Here is a 27,175-nt window from a genome sequence, read left to right as displayed (position 1 = left end):
TGCTTCATTGCAATCGTTACAGACATCCACTTATCTTCTCTCTGAAGCCCACACTTTCATCTGGAGCTTTTCTCTACAAATAGGGGAAATTCCTGCTCATATTTTTCTCCAAAGCCTATAAAAGACAATGATGGAAGCCTAGTAGCTGGTATTATAGGTGTAGGATCACCATGCTTGAGCACCTCATATAGATGAAGAACTTGAGGCTTAGATAGGTTTATTATGGTCACAATGAGAGTAAGTGTAATACATAGAGAGAAACTTGGAAAGATGTATGAACTCATTTAAGTGAAGTTAACAGAACAATGAAAAACAATAAATGCCAAGTGACTTACAATTTACATGAAAAAACAAACACCACCTCCAACAAGATCATGAAAATTGAATGCTACACAAGTAAAATAAACAAATTTGGTCCCAAAGAACAGATATGAGAAAACACATTCCCCCATTTCTTTGCAGAGGGGGAACCATTTGTGAGTTGGCCAATGAAAAGAAAGTCCCTCCTGATTTCCACTTGGGTGATCTTCCAGGCACAGTGATCTTGTTGGAGGTGGTGTTTGTTTTTTCATGTAAATTGTAAGTCACTTGGCATTTATTGTTTTTCATTGTTCTGTTAACTTCACTTAAATGAGTTCATACATCTTTCCAAGTTTCTCTCTATGTATTACACTTATTCCCATTGTGACCATAACAAACCTATCTAAGCCTCAAGTTCTTCATCTATATGAGGTGCTCAAGAACTGTGGTTAAGCAAAAGAGCTGTATCAAGGGGTTGGAATGGATAGACAAGGGAGACTCTATAGACTTTGAAAAGAATGGAAAATTAACACATCCATGCTGAATCACAATCTATGACATACCAAAATAAGGTATGTTTTGGACACCCTACAATATGGTGAAATCCATGGGACTGAAAGTCCCTTCTTTATGATGTACCATTTAGAGAGTAAAAACTGAGACCAATCTCATTTAAAATTCTTCTTGAATCACTGGAATGCATTTTCACAAATCTGATTTCAGGGGATATGGTTCTTTTAGGTAAAAGACATAAATCACAGACTTAGAGAAGAGTTACACAAGAAGGAACTTCAGAAATTATTTGAGTTGAACTATTGGATTCTTCAAACTCATGGACTATGGTGGTGTTTTCTTAGGCATAATTCAAAAAAGCACCTATTGAATGTCTATTATGTGTAAGGCCCTTTTTAATATTCTCTCTCTGAGCTCCTTGGGAGCAGAGACTGTTTGTTTATTTGTTTTGCCATTTTTTTGTAACCCCAGAACTTAATGTCTGGTACACAGGAGGTGCTTAATAATTCCTTTAACACACACATATATGCATATATATGTATATGTATGTATTTCATATATAAAGAACAGGAAATGTGTGTTGTTTTGCTAAGATCATGAAGATGAAAGTTATCACTTTCCTGCATTCCTTGGGTTTATTGTCTAGTACAGAAATGACACATGTACATAACTAAATGCAATACAAGTTAAGAATAATTTAGTGCATAGGAGTGGCCTGAAAGGTTTAGAGAATTAAATATCACTTATTGGCTCTGGGATAAGAAAAGACAAGAAGAAAAATGTTGATCTTGAATTAGACCTTGATGAAAGAGGAAGATTCCAATAGAAAGAAATAGGGAATGAGGGTGCATTTTAGGCAAGTATTAATGTACACACACACACACACACACACACACACACACACACACAGTGTAACAATTGGAATGATGCCACCTGCTGGAGAGGTACTGTAGGAAAGCTCCGCCATGAGGAGAAGGCATCTGAGGGCAAGCCATGAGGTCAGCTCCTTGGTGTCAGGAAGTGACATTTGGTTGTGGGTACTGTCTATCAAAACTACCAGCCAATCAATTTGAGGAGGCTCCCATTTCTGGGAAGAGAACATGAAGTAGGAAGTGGACACTGGCAGAAGGGTTTTTTGCTCTTTTGGTTCCTGACCTCGCCAGGGTAGGTCGAATAATGGGGTCTCTTAGAAATAGTTAGATTTTTTTTGTTTGTTTGTTTTGTTTTTAGTGAGGCAATTGGGCTTAAGTGACTTGCCCAGGGTCACACAGCTAGTAAGTGTTAAGTGTCTGAGGCCGGATTTGAACTCAGGTACTCCTGACTCCAGGGCCGGTGCTCTATCCACTGCGCCATCTAGTTGCCCCTGAAATAGTTAGATTTTTACCTCTCTCTGATCCTAATGCTCTTTAATAAACACTTAAATACTCTTGCTAAAGCTTATAATTTATTGGCAACCACTCATTAGATTTTAGATAGTATAGCTAGAATTTTAGCCCCTTACAATATAGACAGATACATATACACATATATATGTATCTATATTATTTATGTGTGTATATAAGTATATAGAAAATATATGTACACATATATGCATGTATATGTATACATATAAATAGGTATGTGTATGCCTATACATATATGCATGCATACATACATACATATACACTGACTAGAGCAAGATTCTGCTTAAAAGGTTGTGGAGGAAATAGAGTTAACTGGAACTGGGAAGCGATTGGCCAAAGGGAGTGGGGGGTGGTGTAAGAATCAGATATTGATTTTATGAACCTGATTTTTCCCAAAGGAAATAAGGATGTTTTTAGGAGTGGAAGGATTGGGATCATAGGCTTAGATCTTCAGTACCTTAAAGGACAATTACTCCAAACCAAAGATTTTACAGATGAAGAAAAGAAGGCCTAGGGAGGTTAAGTGAATTGTTTAAAGTAACAAAAAGAAAACCACCATCACCAGGATCTGAACTGAAGTTGTCTAATTAATGAAAATTCAAATGAAAGCAATTCAGTTTCCTGTCAAGGTGTTAGTATAATGACCAGGTTTCATAAGCAAATAACAAAGAGGTCAGCACTACAGTTCTCTAGCCCTTCAATCAGGTAGGCAGTCTAATACTTGGCTCCCACATATTCCTTTGAAGTCTCCCAAACACTGAACTAGCTCTGGCAATGTGTGTGTCAACCACATCATCCATATGGACATCCCTAGAAAGTAAACTGGAAAAGTAAGTGAATTTATCCACAGTATTCAAAATTTCTCTACTTGCTATAACCAGTGGTTCCATCTATAGATAGTATGGTGTTGGCTGGTAGAGCACCAGCTTTCTTTCTTGGTATTAATTAATAAGTTAAAATTAGCACAAGTATCAGAAAATCAATCCATACTTTGTTGCATCTCAGCCTCAGATGCTGCATTGACTTCAAAATAATCTCTGGGGGGAAAAAGTCATGCACCAACTCTCTCTCCACTTTAGTCTTAGTCTGTAGCCTTTTCAAGTTAAATAATTTACCATCAGTGTGGTAGTTGACCTTGATTCTGGTTTCTTTTTTGTTGAAGGCCTCCAACCACATTGCTGAAAACATCATGCATGACTTTTGATATCCTGTGAATAAATGTGGAACTTTACCACATATTGACTGTCATATATGACTCATGCCTGGAATTAAACTGTTAAGGGAGTTTTTCCCCTGTTATGGCTTATGTCAGGTCAGTATGTGTCTTTGAGGGTACATTCTTGAGACTGTTATAACCATGTCTCTCCTGTGGCAGGTGAAAGATGCAATAACTGAGGAAACAAAGGTTTGATCTCCTGAGCATGTTGATTTATTAAGCAATGCATGACAACTGCCCAACAAACAAGGATCCAATCTCCTCAGGTTGGGGCTAGACCCCAAATACAGGGGGAGATAGATTTTTACACATTAAAAACAATTAATCTAACAAGTCCAGTTAAGTAAAAGGAAATAACACAACATTAGGTAATCTGACTTCTAATTGGATGGACTTTCCAAGTTGGGAGGGAAAGAACAAAGAGATGCAATTCCCTGAATTCAGAAAAGGTATTCCAGGTGTCTGTAAACAATCAAAGGAACACGTAAAACAGTATCTGATCAGGGTAAGGACAGTTTTCAGATAAGACACATGGGTTGGGGCAGGTAGGTGGCACAGTGGATAAAGCACCGGCCCTGGATTTGGGAAGACCTGAGTTCAAATCCGACCTCAGACACTTGACACACTAGCTGTGTGACTCTGGGCAAGTCACTTAATCCTCATTATACTGCCCCCCCCCACTAAAAAAAAAGAAGACACATGGGTTCCTTGATATGTACAATTGTGAGAAAATTCCTTACACCAATCTTTGGATTTAACTGGGTTTCTGGTCAGCATAACCTAGGTCCTTAATAAGGGTCTCTAAACAAGAGGTAGAACTGGTGCAGTTTCCCAGTCACCGAGGGCTATGTTTGAACAATGCAACAAGGTTTTCTCCTAATTACCATAAATGAATAAAGTTTTCTCACAAAACAAGATTTGGACTAGGTTCATAATTAATAGAAAGGGAACTGAGGGGGCATCTAGGTGGTGCAGTGGACAGAGCACCAGCCCTGGAGTCAGGAGGACCTGAGTTCAAATCTGGCCTCAGACACTTGACACTTACTAGCTGTGTGACCCTGTGCAAGTCACTTAACCCCCATTGACCTGCAAATAAAAAAAGGGAACTGAGCAAGTGCCAAAATTAAGTCACAAGATGGATTCAGTGTGGTTCACTCAATCCCTATAATTAACCACTTGTTGTACTAATCCCCTTCATTCCTTAAATTTCCGTGCTCCTTTTCCTTTCATAGCAAATTTCTATAATCAGGGCAGGAGAACAGTGTAAGTTTTGTTGTTGCAACACTAAATCTGTTAACAGATTAATTCTAAAATATCTCTGATTTACTATAATAAGATGAAAGCATGAAAAATCTTACCACTTTCATTATGAATTTGTAGTCAAGTCTATATGCTAAGCAACCAAGTAAATGGGTTCTTGGGCCCGCTATCCATCCACTTGCTATAATGGTTATATATTCACATATAAGATTAGGTCCTTGAAATGCCTCATTCTTTCAGGGTGATATGAGAATAATATCCTCAAAAAGAGAGAATAAGACAAAGATGTAAAAATGTTAGAATAGCCAATTTTGAGACAGCAACGGGGCACTAGGACACACACACACACGTGATTGGTTTTCAAATGTTTCTAATAGGATATGTAGGCCTTGAATATGTTTTAGTAACAGCTTCTCAAAATTAGATTAAGGATTTTGCATGTAAATTGCATTAACAATTGTAAAAACATTTTAAATCATCCCTCCCACCACCTACCCATTTTGAAGTTTCCATTTAATAATTTTAAGAGACAGAAAGGCTCATTTTTCAAGTCAGTCTGTTGATGGCAAATATCAGGTGAAGGGTTCATGTCAATATAGTAACAAAAATAGTAGGTAATAACTGAAATTCTCAGAACTTTCAGGTGAATTATGACTTCATAACTTGATAGGAAGTTGTACAAAATTTTATTGTCTTGTCATTTGCTGATTTTAGCAGAACTACATAGGAAAACTTTGTGACTTGGAACCAGAAAAGCAGATCTATTAAGAAGAGCCCCTTTCAGAATAACCCTTAGAATGGGATTTATTTCAGAATTTCCAAGGGAAGATTTTTCCAGGGCCCAGAAAACTATGTTAAGGGCTAAAATTCTAGCTAGTCTGTCTAAAATATCTAATGAGTGGTCGCCAATAAATTATAAGCTTTAGCAAGAGTTAGACTTTAAGCATTTATTAAGGAGAATAAGAATTTGGTAAAGAGAGAGAGAAAGGTCTAGATTCCTATCTATTAAAGGGAGAGCACATTTCTAGCTCCCTTCTCCGCCAGCGTCCTCAGGAAAGAGAGCGAGACTGAGCGCCAGTCTCTTCCTTCCTCCTCCCACTAGTCCGCGTCACTTCCTGATACCAAAGACAAGACTCCTGGTCTTGCCCTCAAAGACCTTCGCTTCATGGGCAGAACTCTTCTACAGTTAGTATCCAGCAGGTGGCGTTATTCCAATCGTTACAGTCCCCCCTGTTGTTCCTCAAGAAACAAAATGTTTCCTTGACGGAACAGTAAAAAGAATATAATAACTATTGCTAACTAATAATATGTGAACAACAATATAGAAAAGGAAGAAAGGAAAGTTTTGTCCAGAGGGGCGATTTTTTTTTTGTCCTCATGAACCGACGCTTTGACATTAGTCTTGCAAAGGGAGGGCCTCTGCAGAGAATACATGTTACAGATGGTGTATATTATAACAGAAAGAGAAAAAAAACAACAAAAACAACAAATCAAAACTGTTCATTTAAAGTCTCTGAAAGTCTTTTCTCAGATGTCCTCTAGGTGTAGTCGTGGAATGGAAGTCTTTTCAGGGGTTGATGTGTGGATGCTGGTAATCAGCCAGGAAAATTTCCTACAAAATTGAGCTTAACACAACTTTAAAATAGCTTTGTCAATAATCAAATCAAACAATGAAAGTTCTCAAAAACATGTCTAAGGGAATTCAGAATCTTAGTTGTTACACATGAAACATATAATAAAACAAAAATTGAACCATTCTTTAAAATTATAATATTACTATAGTCCCCCCCTTATGGAGGGTAATTGAGAAGACAATTGCTACGATATTAATTATTAAAAATAATTTTTATCTTTGTTTCATCACTTTTTGCATCATCTGCCTAATTATCCTCATGCCACTATGAGACCAAGTCTCATATGGATTTAAAAATTGAGGATAATAAATGATTGCAAAAAATGTGAATACATCTTGACTCAGAACACAATATATAATTATGCAACAATTTCAAATAATACCCCTTTTTTTTACTTAGTATACAATTACTTTTTTGAAAAATCTGAACATATTTAAATAAAAGTTAAAGCACAACACAATCTCAAAGACAACTTTTACAAATGTTCCCCTCTTTTTTTTTTTTTTGGAATATGCTTATCAAAAATAATACTTCTAGAATCAATTTACACTTGCCATGGCAAACAATTTGCCAGGGAAATGCTTTAAAGAGTTTGATCAAATAATCAGTTGAGAAAAAAAATAACAAAAACAAACAACTCAGAATATGGGAGCACAATACTCCTAGAATTAACATTGTATTATGAAATCAAAACCATGTTTCAAAATTAGATAGATGAATGAATAGAAGAAAATACACGTGGAATAATAAAAGACAATGAAATTCAAACTAGGGAAATCTAAATGAATATGAACTTAATATTAATAAGAGTATTACAAAATATAAACTTGATCGCATGACTATAAAAAGCTTTTACAAATATTCTCCTTGTTTTAGAAACTAAGTATAAGACACGATCTCAAAAGCATGAAAATCTCTATGAAAATAAACCCATACCATTAATTTCAAAATGTAGGTGTAATAGCATAGAAATTCTATGTAACCTCTGAACTGATACTATTACTCTGAGTGAATTCAGAACACTTTTGATTCCGATATCTAAAATCCCCAATACTCATATCAATACCTTGCTGCTTACGTCTACATTTCTGTAAAATATATATGTTTCCATGGCAAAAGAAGCGGAGTCTTGAACTATGGTGATGATTGTCATTCTTATTCAGCTTAAGTTTTTCTTCTTTAACCCCTCTATATTGTCTGTCAGTCTTTTCACCATACAAATGCTTTATAAGATTACTAATTAAAGACAAAAGCAGGTTAGCAAAATTATGAACAAAACGAGCATATCTGGAATTTAAAGGGTTTTCTAAGGTTGTCTCAGAAGCACAGCCAGGCTGGGGAAGGGCTGAGCCTGAAGCTGCAAATGTAGTTAGAGAAAGTTGAGCATGCGCATTAGATCTTTGGACTTCCCGGGCAGGGGAAGCAAAGGGCTTGGCCATGGGGGGAGTAGAGGGTGGGGTCTGGAGAGGAGGGGAGGGACCAGCACAATTTGAATCAGACTTGATTTTGAACTCAGGCCTGGATTCCTCTTCCCCCACTTTGCCTCCAGGTGCTAGGGGATTAAAAACTATTTCTTACCCAACCAGCAGATCAGAAGAAGACTGAGGGTTAGCTTTCCTCTTCGTGGTCAGCCATCTGTTAAGGGCTAAAATTCTAGCTAGTCTGTCTAAAATATCTAATGAGTGGTCGCCAATAAATTATAAGCTTTAGCAAGAGTTAGACTTTAAGCATTTATTAAGGAGAATAAGAATTTGGTAAAGAGAGAGAGAAAGGTCTAGATTCCTATCTATTAAAGGGAGAGCACATTTCTAGCTCCCTTCTCCGCCAGCGTCCTCAGGAAAGAGAGCGAGACTGAGCGCCAGTCTCTTCCTTCCTCCTCCCACTAGTCCGCGTCACTTCCTGATACCAAAGACAAGACTCCTGGTCTTGCCCTCAAAGACCTTCGCTTCATGGGCAGAACTCTTCTACAGTTAGTATCCAGCAGGTGGCGTTATTCCAATCGTTACAACTACATGGGACATCCAGGACGTAAAATGAAATGTATTGATTAAATGGACATTGGGAGTGGGTTACCAAGTTAAAGGAAACTTGATGTTATTTAATATTGGTGATCATTATTTTATTGCTTTGGTTTTTTGTTTCATGGTGTTTATATTTGCTGAGTTTTCTTGGTTACCTTGGTGACATGTAGATCTCCCCTCTCAAATTAGTCCATGGTGAGCCCTCTAAGTAGTTTGATCTGTAGCCTAAACTTAGTTTACATATAGAGTTTAGTTAATAAGGTTTGTCTCCTTAGGAAATACATTAGATTATGACTCTACTTGTACTTTTTGTACCTTTCCTCCCAACTTTTGATGCCTATTAAGAGAGACAATCATTTCATACTTAAATCCCTAATAGATAAAAACGTTAGGATAAGTGATCCTGGGAGTTGAGAATCCCAGGACTAAAGTGGGGAATGGTACATTAAAAATAGTATTAGTGACTCCATTTTGCCTTTATCTACCATTTTGTAAAGTTTAGTTTCAGCTGCTTGTAAATTACCTGATTGTGGAGGAGTCACGAGATTACTTTCCCTCCCAATGGTCACCCAACTTAAAGAATATCACAAAACTACCCACTCTCCCTCTCATCTCAATGCCTCCTGATCCCCTCCACCAAGAAACCAGGAGTTACTTTTTTTCCTGTTTTCCACTCCCTCCATATTGCTTATCAACTGTTTAGAAACCAAGGTTCTGGGTCTTTTGACGACTGAGAGTCTTAGACCTGGTTTGTTTCTGCAACCGCATGCATTGCTGAGTAAATTGCTGTCTGGATATAATTACTAGATTTTCTTTATTCTATCATAACAGGCTTTAATGTCAGGCTGAGTAGTTTGAATTTTATCCTATAGTCAAGAGAGAGCCAAATGAATGTTTAAAAGTCAGGAGACAACATGTTCAGGCTTGTGCAATTATCATAAAATCTTTGTGGAGAGGGAACAATAATTAAATAAATACACAGTATGTCCTAATTTAACTTAGGTCAACCCCAATAGCTACATTTTTATTTGACATGATCATTCAGTGCCTCAATTAGTTTAAAAAATGGTGTCCCCATAAGAAAAAGACAAAAACCTACATTTCCCTTCTTACTGAGGTTAAAGGAGAATTAAAAAAAAATCTTGCAGCAAAAAAGTCTCTAAGGTTGCCTGCCATAAACTCTTTAATCTATTTATGATTGATTCCTTTCCTATTTTCGGAACATTAAACAATAACTCCAGCAATATATTTATCTTAATTATGTGTCTAACTTTGGTATTTAGCCCCTGTAAACACTGGATTGATGCAGTCACTATGAATTCAATAAATACCAAGAATCTTTTGTTAAGTTTAAAAGAAAATGAAGGGGGCAGCTAGGTGGAGCAGTAGATAAAGCACCAGCCCCGGATTCAGGAGGACATGATTTCAAATCCCGCCTCAGACACTTGACACTAGCTGTGTGACCCTGGGCAAGTCACTTAACTCTCACTGACACACAATAAAATAAAAAAAAATTAAAAGAAAATAATATTAAGAGGCAGCTGAAACAATGGAAAGAAATGGCTCTGAAAGCAGAAGACCTTGATTCAGATCCTCTCTCTACTGATTGCTACTTGTTACCATAGGCAAGTCACTTAACCTCTTAGGCTTTAGTTTCCTGATTTATAAAATGAGGGATTTGGGGGGCAGCTAGGTAGGACAGTAGATAAAGCACCGGCCTTCAGCAGTGCCTGAGTTCAAATCCAGACTCAAACACTTGACACTTACTAGCTGTATCACCCTGGGCAAGTCACTTAACCATCACCGCCCTGCCCCCCACCCCCAAAGAGGGATTTGGACTAGATGCTTCTGAGCTCCTTCCAGACACTAGATCCCAGTGCATAGATGCCAGTTTCTTACCAATAAAGAATCAGTTCCTTATAGCTCTAAGTATAATATGCTTAAAGATGTCAGTAATAGGATGTATATGTATGTACACATAAATACATACATATACTGATATTTTGGGGAAATTATGAGAAACCTACTCCTTTATCTTTTTGTTGTTTGTTTTTGTTCTTTTTGCGGGGCAATTGGGGTTAAGTGACTTGCCCAGGGTCACACAGCTAGTAAGTGTTAAGTGTCTGAGGCCAGATTTGAACTCAGGTATTCCTGAATCCAGGGCCAGTGGTCTATCCACTGTGCCATCTAGCTGCCCCTACTCCTTTATCTTAACAATCGTATATGTTTATATACACATGCTTCATTATTATGTTATACTTAGGGTCAGCAGTACTGAGTTAGATTGTCTTTGAATCGGGTCCCAGTTTATATATTGCCTGAAATTTTGACTGGTATGAAAATTTAGAGAAACTCAGTACTTTTATGTTGTTTTTTTTCCTTTTCTATGTATCATTGCTTTCCTATACCAGAATTTATTTGCTTATTTTATTAACCCCATGATCATTTTATTCCCCATTATCAAAATATCACCATCTTATAAAAATCCTAATTTGTAGCACGGTTGAAAGGGGCTTAACGGACACGTAGTCCAAACCATACGCAACGCCATCTCCATTGTAACATACCCAATAGACGACTTCCCAGTCTCTGCTTGAACACATCCAAGGTGAGAGAACCCACTGCCTCTCCAGTCAAATAATTTCATTTTTGGACAGCTTTAATTGTTCAGAAGTTTTTCCTGAAATCGAGCCTAAATTTTTCTTTTGGCAAATACTGCTTATTGTTCCTGGGATCCTCTGCAGGCAAACAGAATAAATCTAATTCCCCTTCCGGATGACACACCTTCAAAAATTTGAGACAGCTGTCAAGATCGCTCTGAGTCCTTTTCTCCCCTAGGCTGAGGTTAAAATTTCCTTTACTGGTGTTCCAATGGCCTGGACTGAAGGCCTTTAGTCATCTGGATCTCCTTCATGGGACACTCTCCAGTTTGTTCAACATGCTTCTTATACCATGGTGCCCAGATATTAAAAGTCAGGTCTAGTGACAAATGAAGTCAAGGGAGGTGAGTTCAGAGTTCATATATTCCCAGAATATGAATATGCCATGCAGTGCAACCCAAGATCACATTAGTCTATTTTGGTTGCCACAGCACCCTACCAACTCACAGGAAAATGCAGTCCACTAAAACCCTCAGATATTTTTCAATATTTCTGTCTAACCATGTAGGATTTAATTACTATCTACCAGAGTCCACCTCCCACCCTCTAATCCTCTGCAACATGAATCAGGCTAGTTTTTCCTTGAAAGACAACAAAGCTATTTCCAGAAATTTATTGGCCCAGGGACCAAGGCCTCCCTTGATACAGTTTTTTTGTAGTTTCTGACTATCCTGAAGTAATCCTGGTAATCTAAGGGCATAAAAGGCCACTCATGTAAGAGTCTGGGCCCTTCAAATTTGGCAGATGTCCCAAGACCTGTTAATTCACTATACCCTTTTCTACTATTCAGTTAAGTTTCCACATAGAAAAAAATGGAGTGGGGTTAACACTTACCTTAGCTAAATGCTAGAAAAAGGAGTTAGATTTGTGATTTCATCAGTATAGGAACTCTAGGATGAGGAGACTCCATCTATTGATGTAGGTCAGCACCTTTTCTGCAACTTTATAAGACAGTAGCCTAGAGCTTAGGGAGATTAAGTGACTTCCTCACGGTCTCATAGCAAATATGGGTTAGGAACAGGACCTGAATCCAGGTTTACCCATCTTCGAGATCAGATTCACCATGGCATATAACTTCTTATAGAATCAATAATCCATTTCTAGAACTTACCATTCAGTCTGGTTTCTTTTGGGGGGAAAAACACAGGAGGATACAATATTTACACACCCACCAAATAGGTTTTTAATGACAGTGGCTATAAAATGAAAGGATAAGAGACTCATTTTTTAAAAAGGTATTTATGTGAACATTGGTGCATGAAAAGAATGGAAAGGTAAACCAGAAACAAACAAAAAAACATTTATTGAATCAAAATCATTACTTTCATTTTAATATCTACAAGTCAACATGGGAATGACATTATTCAAGAATGAACATAGTTTACAAAAAAAAGTATGCTATAAAGTATGTTATAAAAATATCCCAATTTTTTTTCTTGATGCTGAGCAGAGGACATCTGATGAAAGTTTTGAATCTGCTTTAGTAGATAATTTATGGCAAAAGGAAAAAAATATTATGATCACAAAACTTTTTTTTGAAAGGCCCAATGACAAAAATTGTGTTGGAAATACTGGCTTCTCTTTCTGAACTCCCCCTCCCCCAACACACTCTAAATCACTGAACCATAATAATTTTGCTTTCCATATTTTGGCACCATTTCAAGCCTGAACCATTGTTGTCAGATATTATGTGAGTTAAACTGCAACTGTTATTCCCCAATTTAAAAAATAAATGCATTTCATTAGTTGACTAGAAACTAAATTTTGAGTAAGTGGGCTCCATGTTTTGATCAATTATCTTCTCTTTTAAAAGATGTTTTACCATAGGAGAAATGTTTGGCCCTTTGACATAATTAAATCAACTTTTAAAATGCATTAAAACTTTAATTAATCAATTAAAGCCAGCCTCAAAACTTTACAATGCTTCTAATTTTTCTTCCTGGGTATCAAAAAACTCCATAAAATATGGTTTAACGTGTTAGGGAGGTTTTTGATCTTATGATTTAACTGGAATCTCCTCCCTGTGAAAACCATACATAGTATTTTAATAGTATCACTGGAGAGGTCATACAGCAGTTTAGAAAGTTAAGGAATGAAAAATTCAGTTCTTGCTTATCAGTGGAAGCTCACAAAATGTATTCTGGAACATTTATTTCATTGAGTCAGGAATGACTCTATGACCAGCTAGGTGGCAAAGTGGAGATAATGAGGGGCCTGGAATTAGGAGGACCTGAGTTCAAATTCGGCCTCAGACACTTAGTAGCTGTGTGACCCTGGGCAAGTCACCTAACCCTGTTTGCCTCAGTTTCCTGATAGGTAAAATGAGCTGGAGAAGGAAATGGCAAACCACTCCAGTATCTTTGCCAGGAAAACCCCAAATGGGGTCACAAAGAGTCAGACATGACTGAACAACAACAGCAGGAATGGAGGGAAAACTGACCCAAATGCCTATATTGACATCAGGGAAGAGAGGGAAGAAAAATATGATTTTGAAGAGACAATGACTATAGAGACCTGGCTCCTCCTGCTGTTCTAATTCAACCCTCATGGAACAATAGAGGGGCAAGATCTGCTGCTAGTGCTGCTCATCCTACAGAAGTGGCAGCACTTCCTATGCTCAAAAGCCTTTTGCCCAGACAGTACTGCACTCTACAGTATGCTCTATATGAATATGAAGAATTTCAACAGTACTTTTAAGAAAAATAGTAGAAGCAGAGCAGTTGGAATGTAGCTATTACCGGTTGCAAAAAGAATCAAACTTATTAAAGTGCACATACTCTGACAACATTGTGTGAAATGATGATGCATTATAGAGTTGAATATGCCAAATAGTGCTATGGAAAAAATGCCAGGGTCAGTGAGTAGTCATAGATGGACAACTGGATCATCAAATTAAAAAAAAAAATGTAAGACTGCTATTTCCACAAAATGCATTAATGACAATGATTTCTTATGTCAAATTCTAATGAGTAAATCATACTACTGAAAAGGATCTTGGGGACCATTTGAAATCATGAATCCAAAGAGTCAACAATCTGGTTCTCTTAACCAGATATACTGCATTCACTCTGTAGGTACAGTGGAAGTAAGTAAGTGTAATCAGCGGGCTACTTTATTTCCGGTGAATCAACTTGTAAATTATCAGAGAAAAGATACCATTTTGTGCCTTCACACATCTAGCACTTATTTAATTAGTTGTTTCAGATGAAACTGAGGTTTGGGTGAAGGGGAAATATGAATACAGTATAAAAATTTACTTTTTGCATTTAATTTCCAACTTGGTGGCACCCTGGTTGAGCTCAGTTTTGCCCTATCGCTAGATAACTGTATCAGACAAACATGGATAGGGGTGAATTGTGCACATGATTAAAAAAAAAAAATCAATAGAGAATCAAATTGTTGACTTTGTTTTGAGGTTACCATAATGGTAAGGCATGGGGATAAAGGATGGGAGAGAAACCATTTCTAGAATTTGAAGATAGTGCAATATTCAAATTTACTTTTTACAGTTTGTGAAAGATGAATATGCTTTGGAACCTGAGCAAAAGGCTTGTTACCAACAGTAAAAAGTCACCCTGTAAGTTGTTTTCAATAGTTTCTGTTCTGCCAGGTCAATATGTTGCTATTAGCAACTTAACATGGCCTGGAAACACTTAGAAAAAGAAAAACAAACAAATAAACCTGCCAACTATGTTGATAGGTCCACTAAACTGCTATTAATAACACAGACAGGCAGTTCAACATTCTGCTGATGGACAAGTCTAAGAGTCAACATAAAAAGCAAAAAAGGAAGAAAAGGGAAAAAGAAATGTGCAGCTAGAGCAACACCACTTGAAAACTGACTGGTTGAAAGTACTATCATATGTTATTTACATGTTACTAGACTAGTTTACAATCTTGAGGTCAGTTCTCTTAAAATAAATATACTAAACATTTACAACAGAATGTCTTATGAATGCAAGCTTTTGTTTTATTTCAAGATAAAATATAACTAAAAGGGACATTGTTTTAAAGCAGCTAAGTTACAAGTTATCATTTTCTGTGATACTGATATAATTGTAGTGCCAGACTTAAATTTTCTCTACCAGCAGCATCATCAGCTGCAGCAAATGAGCAATTTTTATTTCTGGCACCAAAGAGGCAACTTCATAAAGCACAGGCATTGACTCTGCCGGGCTTCAAACAAATGGGAAAATGGTAATTGTGCTTGTGGGTCCCAGACTTTCCCCCAAATATATAAATAAAAAATAACATGTCATGCTTGGGACCTAAAATTACAGTAAGAAGGGTGGTGGGGACAGAAAAGGTGGGTGGTTGTTTGGGTTTTTTTTAATGAAAAAATTGGCAAAATAATTCTGTACAGTGGTGATTACAGGAAAAGGTCATGCTAAAATTGGTTGCCTATTTATTTAAACTTGAAAAAATGTTTAAAATATAAAATCACAACCCAGTCTACTACTTATCGATTATTTTGGTAGAAGCCAAACACACACAAGCCAGTGGAAGGCATGACAAGATCCACTTTACAAACAGCTTCTTTGGAGCATAACAGTAACTTTTCACTGGAGTAATCACAAGAGGTTGAACAAGGTCCCATCACATTTCTTTCTTAAAATAAGCACGGAAAGTAGTCTCAAGGGCCCCCTCCCTCCCCAAATCCCAAACCAAAACAATTCCCAAACCCAAAAAACTCCAAATTAACAAAAACAAAACAGTAGAAAGAAGAGATATGGAAATTCACATGAACCTGTAAAGACAAGAAAAAGAAAACAAGTTATTTCTAGTATTATTATTATTAAGAGAAAATTCAAGGTTTTTCTTTTTTTTTTAACTTTAAGAAGCTTATAATTTCAAAGTTAAAATATGACAGTTAAAAATGAAAACAAATTTACTTCTTTGGGTCTCAGCATAAACACTAAGAATATCTAAAAAAAACCCCTGCAATGCATTTTTTTTTTTGGTGGGACAATGAGGGTTAAGTGACTTGCCCAGGGTCACACAGCTAGTAAGTGTCAAGTGTCTGAGGCCGGATTTGAACTCAGGTCCTCCTGATTCCAGGGCTGGTGCTTTATCCACTGTGCCACCTAGCTGCCCCTGCAATACAATTTTTTTTCTCTTTCAACAAACATTTATTTTATAATACATTTTTAATAATACCTTAATTGACCTAAAGTTACAGCACAGAATTGGACCAAAACCTCTGGTTAAATTGGATTTCCTGGTTAGTAATGTCAACTTTAAATGAAAGTATTCATATCTTAATTGCCCTCAATCAGCATCATTATTTTTTTGTCAACCAGCATCAATTTCTACATACTTGAAGATATAATGCCATATAAATACGTTTATTAGAACTCAAAGATTAAAAACAATATGACTTGGGGCAGCTAGGTGGCGCAGTGGATAGAGCACCAGCCCTGGAGTCAGGAGTACCTGAGTTCAAATCCAGCCTCAGACACTTAACACATACTAGCTGTGTGACCCTGGGCAAGTCACTTAACCCCAACTGCCTCACCAAAAAAAATAACAATAATAATAATAATAATAATAATAATATGACTTCAGTTACTAATTGGTTGACCAACATTTGTTGAATTGAATTGATTCTTCAAATGGCAAGTACCATATTAATGGTACTTTCAGCATTTTCTGGTGGTAACAGTGGCTGCACATCTCTTAATTCTGACATATAGCAAAACCTGAGATACTCACTGGAATGGCTCCCAAGGTTATCCTGCCTTTGTATCTACAAGCTGCATTTGGACATTTGAAGACATTCCACCTCCATAACCTCCCTTGGATTGCATTTGGTTTTGTATGGAGCTAACCTAAAAGAATAAAAAGAGTGAGTTGAAAAAACAAACAGAACTGAGGAAGGCTTAGTTAAAAGTAAATAGTTCCCCTCTTGAATTCCCATTCCAACTATGCTTGCTATGTTTGTAGAAGGGCATTTAAGTGCTTTTCTGGAATTTGAAAATTTCTACAATGGGCAAGGCTAAAGGACGAATACTTGGTGGTGCATTTCTGTATTTTTCCTGACATCCTATTCAGGGTGTTTAACCTTTCTAGGACTGTTCCCTCACCTGTACAATAATAGAATTAGACTAGGTCTTTGACATTTTTTTAATGCTAATATGATAAGATTATAACTCCTTAAAACATAACAATCACCCTTCCACTATGGAGATTTTGGGTAAGGGTGATAACAAGAAAAATAACTAACATTTATATAACTCCTTAAGATTTGCAAAGCACTTTACACAACCTATCTCACTTGATTTGCACAATAACCCTCTGAGGGGGGGTGCTACAATTATCCTTCTTTTACAGATGAGAAAACAGGGTGAGACTAAGTGAATTACTGAGGTCATACATATAATGAGTGAGGAAGGGACTGAACTCATGTCTTACTGACTCCAGGAGTAGCTAGGTGGCAAAGCAATAAGAGCACTGGGTTTAGAAAAAGGGAGGCTCATCTCTGTGAGTTCAAATCTGGCCATAGACATTGACTAGCTGTGTGACCCTGGGCAAGTCACTTAATCCTGTTTGCTTCAGTTCCTCATTTGTAAAGTGAGCTTTCCAAGAAAAACCCAAATGAGGTCACAAAGAGCCAGACACAACTGAAATGACAACAACTTCCTGACTCCAAGTCCAGTAGTCTGCCCTTAATTAAGTTCTCATTTCAATTCTACTTTCTACTTTTCTTCCCAAACAGATGTTTTCCTGCATAGTAAAATGACTCTTAGGATGCTACAATCATTTACTTTAAGGTGAAAAGGAACATGGAGAACATCATCTGATCCAGTACCATCATTTTACAGATGAAGAAACTGAAGGCCAGGGAGATTAAATTACATAAATCACTTACAGTCATAAAGACAGTAGGTGGCAAGCCTACTTTTTGAACTCAGTTTACTGGAAGGCTCTTTCTATAGTGTGCTTTATTCAAAGCTCACTTTATTTGGCAACATTGACTACTTAGAGCACCCACTACACTACCAAAATTGATATTTAAAAAGCTTGTACACTAAAACTAATGTGCTTTCCTTAAATCATGTATAGAGATTTAATTTCCCAGGCTAAAGGGCACAAAAAGCTTCAAATAAGGAATTCAGCCTAAAACTGGGAGAAGGGGCATTACATCAAACAAACACAAGAATTTACAAAGCCCACCAATTCACAAAGTTTGGGGCCCTTTAGTTAAGAGGCAAACAGCTTCAATGGAGCCTGAGCGCATTAAAACCTAGCTCAATAAGTGATGTTTATAATGACCCTTTCAAGCAGATTAGAAAGCATGTAATACATTGCAGGAGACTTTGTTTTAAAATAAAATTTAAAGTTACAAGATTTATAGCGGCAAGCTTTAGTTATCTGGACAATTCACTTATATGGAAAACTATATTTCCCCAGGATGTCAGAGAGCATGTGTGAAATGTTACTGTATAAACTTTTTGTTATTTTAAATATTTTTTTTCTTTACAAGGAACGAGTTTAATGTAAAGGGTTAAATGCTTTCGTATCAAGGTGAGTGGGGGTGATGGGATTATGTCCAAATTCTTTCCTCCTTCTTATCACCATGACCTTCCTATTCCTCATCTCCTTCCGTTTTCTTATTTCTTCTCAGTTTTGAAGATTTTCACCCCAACTGGTTTTTCCCTGTATGCAGCCATAGCCATTTCCTATTTTCCTTTCTATTTTAGCCTCCTTCTCATAAGGTGGCTAGCCAACTGCAGCAGTGTTACTGTATATTTCTCTTCTCTGCCTGCCGCCCCCCCCCAACCTTTCAGCCACATGTCCTGTGGTATCTTGCATTTATAATGTGTGCCAAAGCAAAAATATATAACAGGTAGCTACAAAGGGTACCCATTACAACAGTTCTCTGAACCTTGCATTCCATCTCCCATAATTTTGCTTTTGCATATGGAGCCCATTGTGCCTAAAATGTATTCCTGTATTCCCTCTTAGCCCTTACCACTTTCTAACTAAACCTCACTTTAAATCAGTCTCTCTACTTTCAGTCACCTCTCCCCTCCCTCCCTCCCTCCCTTTCTCCCTCCCTCCCTCCCTCCCTCCCTCCCTCCCTCTCTCTCTCTCTCTCCAATCAATCCTTTGAAGAGATTCCAAAATAATCTTTCTAGGGCATACATCTGACCATGTCACTCCTCTATTTAAAAAAAATATCTTCAGTAGCTAACTACTACCTCTAGGATAAAATGCAAAAAAAAAAGTTTCCCTTATTGCAACCATTTTTAAAAAAATAGTATTTTATTATCCCCCCTAATCATCTTGTAAAACCAATTTTCAACATTTAAAAAAAGTTTGAGTTTCAAATTCTCTCCCTCCCCCCTTCTTCCTCCCTACTCCTTGAGACAGTAAATAATCTGATATAGGTTATACATGTGAAATCACATAAAACATATTTCTATATTAGTCATTTTGTGGAAGAAAACTTGAACCAAAAAAAAAGTGAAAAACAGTATACTTTAGTCTGCATTCAGACTTTTCATCATGAGTCTACTGGGATTGCTTTGGATCACTGTATTGCTGAGAATAGCTAAGTCATTCATAGTTGTTCCTTGCACAATATTGCTGTAACTGTGTAAGGTGTTCTCTTGGTTCTGTTTGTTTCACTCTGCATCGGTTCTTGTAAGTCTTTCCTGGTTTTTCTGAAATCATCCCACTTGTCATCTCTTATAGCACAATAATATTCTATTACAATCATATACCACACCTTATTTAGCCATTCCCCAATGGTTGGGGATTCCCTTAATTTCCACAAAAATAGCCGCTAGAAATATTTTTGCACATAAAGGTCCTTTTCCTTTGATTTCTTTGGGATACAGACCTATTGGTGATATCACTCAGTTAGAGTATATACAGTTTGTTAGCACTTTGGACTAGTTCCAAATGGCTTTCCAGAATAGCTGAATCAGTTCACAACTATACCAACAGTATAGATATAGCTGCATGTATATTTGCACTGGATTTATTTTCACTCTTATGTTTGTAAAATTCCAATAAATGTTTAAAAGCATAAAAGTGTGGCAGGTATACTCCCAGGTATTTTATATTGTCCATAGTTATTTTATTTTATTTTATTTTTGCGGGGTAATGAGGGTTAAGTGACTTGCCCAGGGTCACACAGCTAGCAAGTGTCAAGCGTCTGAGGCCAGATTTGAACTCAGGTCCTTCTGAATCCAGGGCTGATGCTTCATTCACTGTGCCACCTAGCTGCCCCCAATTTAAAAGAACTGCTTGTTACTATCTCTTCTTTCAGGGCTTTGTTAGTGATGTATAAAAATGCTGATGATTTTTGTGGGTTTATTTTATATCCTGCTACTTTCCTAAAATTGTTGTTTCAAATTACTTTTGTAGTTGAATCTCTAGGATTTTGCAAGTATACCATCATAACATTTGCAAAAAAAAGAGATCATTTTATTTCTTCATGGCCCATTCTGATTCTTTTGATTTCTTTCTTTTTTCTCTTATTGCTATTGCTAGCATTTCTAGTACAATACTGAATAATATTGGTGATAATGGGCAATCTTATTTCACTCCTGATCTTATTGGGAAGGATTCTAGTTTACCTACATTGAAGATTATGCTTGCTAATGGTTTTAGGTAGACACTTCTTATCATTTTAAGGAAAAAATCATTTATACTTATGCTTTCATGTGTTTTTAATAGAAAGGAGTATTGTATTTTGTCAAAATCTTTTTCTGAATCTACTGATGTAATCATATTTTTTTGGTTGCTTTTGTTTGCAGGCCACAGTTGATATTGCATTAATCAAACATTACACTAGGTATGTTCAATCGTTTCTAGGTCTTCCATAACCTAATCTATTCTAGTAATTGCCTTTTCTGTTTTTTAACCTGGTACCAAATATTTTTCATGATTCATCAATAACCTATTTTTGTAGTATAGTTTGATCCCATAGCCCCCTTTCCTTTTCATTTTTTCCATTATTTCCCTCAAAAGTCTTGACCTTTGTTCTTCCTTATGAATTATTGTTTTGCATTGTTTTTTCCTAGCTCTATAAAGTAATCCTTTGGTAGTCTGAAACAGCACTGAATTTATAACATACTTTAGATGGTATTTTCATCTTATGACATATTTTTGGCATGACCCAGCCAGGAGCAATCAATATGTCTGATTATTTAGCTCCCTTTAATTCTTTAAAGTGCTTTGCAATTGTATTTATATAATTCCTCTGTATGTCTTGGTAGCTAGTCTCCTAGATATTTTATATAATCTATAGTTATTTTGGTTTTTTTAGTTTTATTTTATTCTGAACTTAAACACCAAAAAAGATAATTTCCATATATATAGCAGAATACAAAAAGAACACAAAATACATGAAACTGTGTTTTTTAAAAATGTATATAATGAATTCTACATGTTATTTTAGGTCGCTAGGTGGCGCAGTGTAGCTACAGTACTAGGCTCAAAGTCAGGAGGACCTGAGTTCAAATCATTGAAACTTCCTAGCTGTGTGACCTTGGGCAAGATACTTAACCTTTGTTTGCCTATGGATCAGTGATACACTAGAAAAGGAAATGGCAAACCACTCTAATATCTTTGTCAAGAAAATCCCATGGACAGACATTCACAGGGTCATGAAGAGTTGAACATGACTGAATGACTAAACAACAAATATGTTATTTTCAGGACTGTCTTATTTTTCTGTGTTTCTTTCTGAACTTCCCTTTGTTCTTTTCTGTGCATTTTTGAAAAATGTCTTAAGTTCTTTTTGTTTTGTTTCGTTTTGTTTTTAAGTGAGGCAATTGGGGTTAAGTGACTTGCCCAGGGTCACACAGCTAGTAAGTGTTAAGTGTCTGAGGCCGGATTTGAACTCAGGTACTCCTGACTCCAGGGCTGGTGCTCTATCCACTGCACCACCTAGCCGCCCCTAATAAGTTCTTTTAAAAAATGTCAGTACTGCTACCCTTCCCAAGCAAAATGTTCATGTCCAAAAAATATATGTGCATGTGTCTTATTGCACTTTGTGTCCAGTTCTTTGTCAAAAGGTTTCATGTCTCATGATAGGACTCTTGGAAACATGGTTATTAAGCCTTTTGAAGTAATTTTTCTTTACAATTTTACTACTCTTGTATAAATTGCTTTGGTTTTGCTTACTTCACTCTGTGTCAGTTCATACTACTCAGGATTCTCTGAAGTTCTCTTACCGTAAAGTAATATTCCATTCTCACAATTTGTTCTACCTTTCCCTAATTATCTAACAGGAAATCAAACATATCCCACTTAAATCCTAGTTCCCCCAATTAATCTTTCAGAAAGAGTAACTTTGTTTTGATTGTGACTATTCCCTCCCTAGTATTATGCTCCTTTTTGCTTCTCTTCCCCACAATCACCCCCCTCCATGCTTGTCTCCTTATTGAAGAGAATGGGAAGGATAAGTTACTTTTGGTTGTAATTGTTTCTCTCTCTCTCTCTCTCTCTCTCTCTCTCTCTCTCTCTCTCTCTTTCTTTCTTTCATTCATTCAGTAGAAACCAAAAGGTCTTATTTGATCCTAAGTGGTTTTGGGTATTTAAATTAGTTTTGTCTAGATGAGGGCTTCTTAAACTTTTTAATGACCCTTTTTGCCTGGAAATTTTTATACCATCCCAGCTATACAAGTATATAAAATGGGTATATATAGCCTTTTACAGTTGCCAAATTTTTCAGGACCCCCACATTTAGTTATACGACCCCATATGGGGTCACAAGTCACAGTTTAAAAAGCTTTGGTCTAATTTCAATTATAGATCTTACACCAGGGACTCTTAAACTTTTTGGAGTCATGAACTCCTTTGGTAGTCCAGTGAAAACTATGCACCATACTCAGAATGTTTTTAAATGTATAAGATGAATTACATAGGCTTAAAAAGATACAAATTATATTGAAATGCAATGACCAAAATATTTTTAAAAATTTTTAAAAGTAATGGTTCCCAGGTTAAGAAGCCCTGCCTTAGACTACATGTGAGATGTCTATTGAAAGTCATTTGTTGAATGAAATGATTCTAGACAGGAAGTCTGTTCCAACTGGCTGAGGGATTTCATCACAATCTCTGGATCCTGCATGAAAGTATTAACATTAGCTTGTAATGGGGAGTTATAGTAGAAGAGAGAGTGTTTCAACAAATCTCTATAGAGGAATTGCTAGGGGAATGGGTGGGAAATATAGGCTTCCGCTTTAGCCTTAGCCTAGCCCTTCTCCTTCCCCTCCTCTTTGGATAGAGGGGCATCTTATGAGCTTCAAAGAGTTCACTGGATGTTGGAATTCCCATCTACCTATAGCTGTCCTAGCAGCACCCTCAGATCAGCTGATGGCAGTAGTATCTGTGTTGAGACGTTAAGGATAGGGTGGACATAGAATCAAAGTTTCATAAAGAGGCAAAGAAAGATACTAAACCATGCCTAAGGGAAACTGTCCTACGACTCTTCTGTACTTGTGGGAGAATGTGTCACAGTATTTGTGTGGGGAAGGGTTGTACTAACTGATCTTATTGTATACTTTAGTAAATATTCCTTTCTAAGAGCTACTTAAGGTTGACTGACTAATTATTTTCTCAGGGCAGAAAACTGTAAATATTAAGAGAAAATATTTTCTTTTGAGAAAAAAAGCATATCCTTCATACTTTTTGCAAAATACTTATATTTATGTATCTCTCTGTTGTCCTTTTGAGTGCCCCATATTTTGATTCCATTTTTGAGGTTATGGTGCAGTAGACAGTAGAATTATAGTTAGAGAAATTAGCTTCAAATTTAGTTTCTGACTCTTACTAGTTGTGTAACATTGGGCACTTGACCTCTCTGGGTCTTAGTATTCTCACCTATAAAATTAGAGTGTTGCTCTGTATGATCTCTAAACTATGATTACATAAAGCATCAGATACATAATTGCTCCTGTAAATTAAGCTGAAGCCAGAAAGGATTCCTTTTCTAAAACATCTCGAGTACCCTGAGTACCCTGCCTCTTCTAAGCAAGTTCCTATTTAGTTAATGGGAAAAAATGTTGTTAGGATTAACAATACTTTCATTCAGAAAAACGAATCCCATACATATGTATGGTTACAAAAGACCCACATATAGTTGCATATCAAGGTTGTCGGCTCCTTGGTAAACTTCATTTGAAAGAACAAACTCCTTTCTCTAGTCTTATTTGGAAGCATGTTTATGAAAATGGAACTCTGGGCTCCTAAGAATTATGTATAGCATATTACTCCATAAAACACTAAATTGCAATGGTAGGTAGCTCCATTGTAAAATGCCTCCTGGGATTTTTGCATGCACCTCTGAGAGGTAGATGCACATACAAGTCAAGCAAACAAACAGAAAAACAGAGTAAAAGTCACAAAGTGGGATTCAATTCAGATATATATGTCAAATTATCTAAGTGGGGGTATTTTTTTATGGGGGGGGCAGGGCAATGAGGGTTAAGTGACTTGCCCAAGGTCACACAGCTAGTAAGTGTCAAGTGTCTGAGGCTGGATTTGAAATCAGGTCCTCCTGTATCCAGGGCCAGTGCTTTATCCACTGCGACACCTAGCTGCTCCATGGGGGTATTTCTTATTGAAAGAAATGAGAAAAACATCTAATGAATTAAAAGCCATTTGTTTGTTTTTCACGAATGGCACAGATGACAACATTATTAAGAGAAATAGATGTTCTATATAGATGTTCTATATAGAGAGGATAGAGTTCAAAAGTAATCATAGCACTGTATTTTGATGGCAATGTAACATCTCCTGCTCATTCCTAAAAGTAGTCAGATAAAACCAAGTACTTCTCATGCAAACTGAAAAGTGAATAAGCTGTTTTCTCTGAGGAAGCTACAACCTTTTGCTTATGGAGCAAATGAAGTGGCAAACAAATACTCTGATAGGCAGTAGCCTAGACTCCCACCTGCCAATTTATGAAAAAGCTACCATTCCCTAATGAGGTCTTTTTTTCCCCCTCCCAAAGTGATAAAAGAAGGATTCACAATTTAGGGGCAGGAAAAAAATCCTGCACTGGTTTACCCATCTGAAAAAATGGGTGTATTGGGAATTCAGGACTGAAAAGGAACTAGTCCAATCATCTTATTTTTAAGTGAAGAAGAGAAATCTAGAAACTTAACTGACTTGAGTTATATAATTAGCAGAGCCAGAAGCAAAATGCAAGCCTTCTGATTCCTAGCCCTATGATTTTTGTACTTATAAAATGAGGAACTCAAAATGAAAATGAATTATTAAAAAAGGCTAAATTTGCAGTTCTGGGGTCTATCCAACATTTCCCTAAAACATCTTAAGATTAAAATAAATATTTTCTTTCTATTTTAGCTAAAACATATTTCTGATAAAAGTAAAAGGTTTAAGTTATGTGTTCTTTTTTTAAAACATTTCGCATCCTTTGTATCCTACTGACAGGTATAATACCTTTGTTCCCCCTAGGTTATTTGCTTTTATGGATGAAGAGATAAGTGAAAATTCTATAAGTCTGTTTATTGCATCACGATTTGCCCCATGGTGATAAATAAATAACTAAAAAATTTCTTAATAATAACATCAAGTAGAGGCAGAAGTAGACCTAGGAAATAAACTCGGTATTAATATTTGCACAAAAGACACTTAAATCAGGGAGCAAACAGAAAAAAGAGGGCAAACAGAAAGAATATATAAAGGAGGAAATATTTAAAATTGTTACTCTCTGAAGTAGTTACTTTCTAAATCAGTTTAGCTACTTTAAACTCCTGACTCTAGCAAACAGTAGCTGGCTTCCAGTGCTAACATGGACACCTAAAGGGTGCTGGCTTCCATTATAAACATATCTTTTAATATTCTGATGTTCTATATTGAAAGAATAAGGCAGCAACGGGGCTCCAGAGAAGGAAACAAAGAGAATGAAGGGGGAGAGTTGGGAAAAATATAAAAGGGAATATAAGTAAAATGGTTAAGTGGTACAAGTCTACATCATATATACCTTTTTAAATTGTCTGCAAACTTCACAATCTAATTAGGGAACATTTAAGTCATTACACAGATTCCATCTTTGGCTCTCAATATTCATGTATGTTACACATGCTAAAATTATGCTTACTGAATTCATTCCACTGAACAGGTCACCTGATCCTACGTGAGCTGTGTGAACGAAGTTCGTTGGCTCGCCTATCATGCTTCGGTCAATCCTCCGTCTCCTTTTCTAAAAATCAGAAGAAAATGAAACTGAAATCAGCTATATGCGAAAAGCATAAATAATTGATCATTTAAATTAATTTCTACATTTGGGATAACTGACTTGTTATAATGAATTTTTTACAATGCTAATCAACTGTATTAGTATTTATTTATTAGTATTGTCAGAATTACATGTTATTCTAACTCAAAGATTTAGTCCCAGTCCAAATATTTACATTATAAGCATTTAAATTTCACACTGAAAAAAAAAGAGGAAAGCAAAGTCAGGACAAGAAAAATCACCTTTATCAGTCAGCATGTCCCCTGTGCTGTTATCACGAATGGGGTACAAATCCAGTGTTACAAAGAAGTATAATGTTACTCGGATAATTTCTGTGCAGGTCAAAGTTTTCATTCATCTTTATTGTTTGAGGTATTGGTCTCAGAAGTCACTGCTTTTTAAAGCCATCCATAAATATATTGATTGTAATTTGATGTCACACCACCCTAACCATGAACTACTTACTATCACTCAATCCATGTGTCATTATAATAGTTTTCTGCACTGTATCATATGCATCGTCACCTTGAACCCCTTTATTTAAACTTCCTTTTAACACCATATTCCATGCCTACATCTAAGAAATATTGCTCAGCATTTCAGGAGGTGAAGTGGATAGAGGGCTAGACTTGAGAGTCAGGAAGACCTAAGTTCAAATGCTGCTTGGCCTGCCAAAAAAACCCGAACCAAACCAAAACAAACAAACAAAACCCTGCCTGTGGGGTAGCTAGGTTGGTGCAGTGGATAAAAGCACTAGCCCTAGATTCAGGAGGACCTAAGTTCAAATCTGGCCTCAGACACTTGACACTTACTAGCTGTGTGACCCTGGGCAAGTCACTTAACCCTCATTGCCCTGCAAAACAAAACAAAAACTAAATACTGCTTGAAACACTTAATAGCTGTGTTTTATGTTTCTTTTTTTGGTTCCTCTCTCATATCACATCC

At 36.6% G+C, this 27,175-nt stretch overlaps 1 protein-coding gene across 2 annotated transcripts in view; it reads right to left on the bottom strand.

The window, feature by feature from the left end:
• Window positions 1-12,291: 12,291 nt before the first annotated feature.
• CDC42SE2 (CDC42 small effector 2) overlaps window positions 12,292-27,175 on the bottom strand; it is a 132,695-nt gene continuing 117,811 nt past the window's right edge. For both annotated transcript variants that reach the window (XM_043975825.1, XM_043975826.1), the window contains 3 exons: window positions 26,093-26,194; window positions 16,720-16,835; window positions 12,292-15,754 (listed from right to left, as the gene is read on the bottom strand). In XM_043975825.1, coding sequence (XP_043831760.1) covers window positions 16,737-16,835; window positions 26,093-26,194 — 201 coding nt within the window. In that variant the 3' untranslated portion in view covers window positions 12,292-15,754; window positions 16,720-16,736. The remainder of the gene's footprint in view (window positions 15,755-16,719; window positions 16,836-26,092; window positions 26,195-27,175) is intronic.

This window comes from Dromiciops gliroides, chromosome 1 (genome assembly GCF_019393635.1).
Source record: "Dromiciops gliroides isolate mDroGli1 chromosome 1, mDroGli1.pri, whole genome shotgun sequence".
In the NCBI taxonomy this organism is placed as follows: domain Eukaryota; kingdom Metazoa; phylum Chordata; class Mammalia; order Microbiotheria; family Microbiotheriidae; genus Dromiciops; species Dromiciops gliroides.
This window is presented reverse-complemented; position numbering and strand designations above follow the sequence as displayed.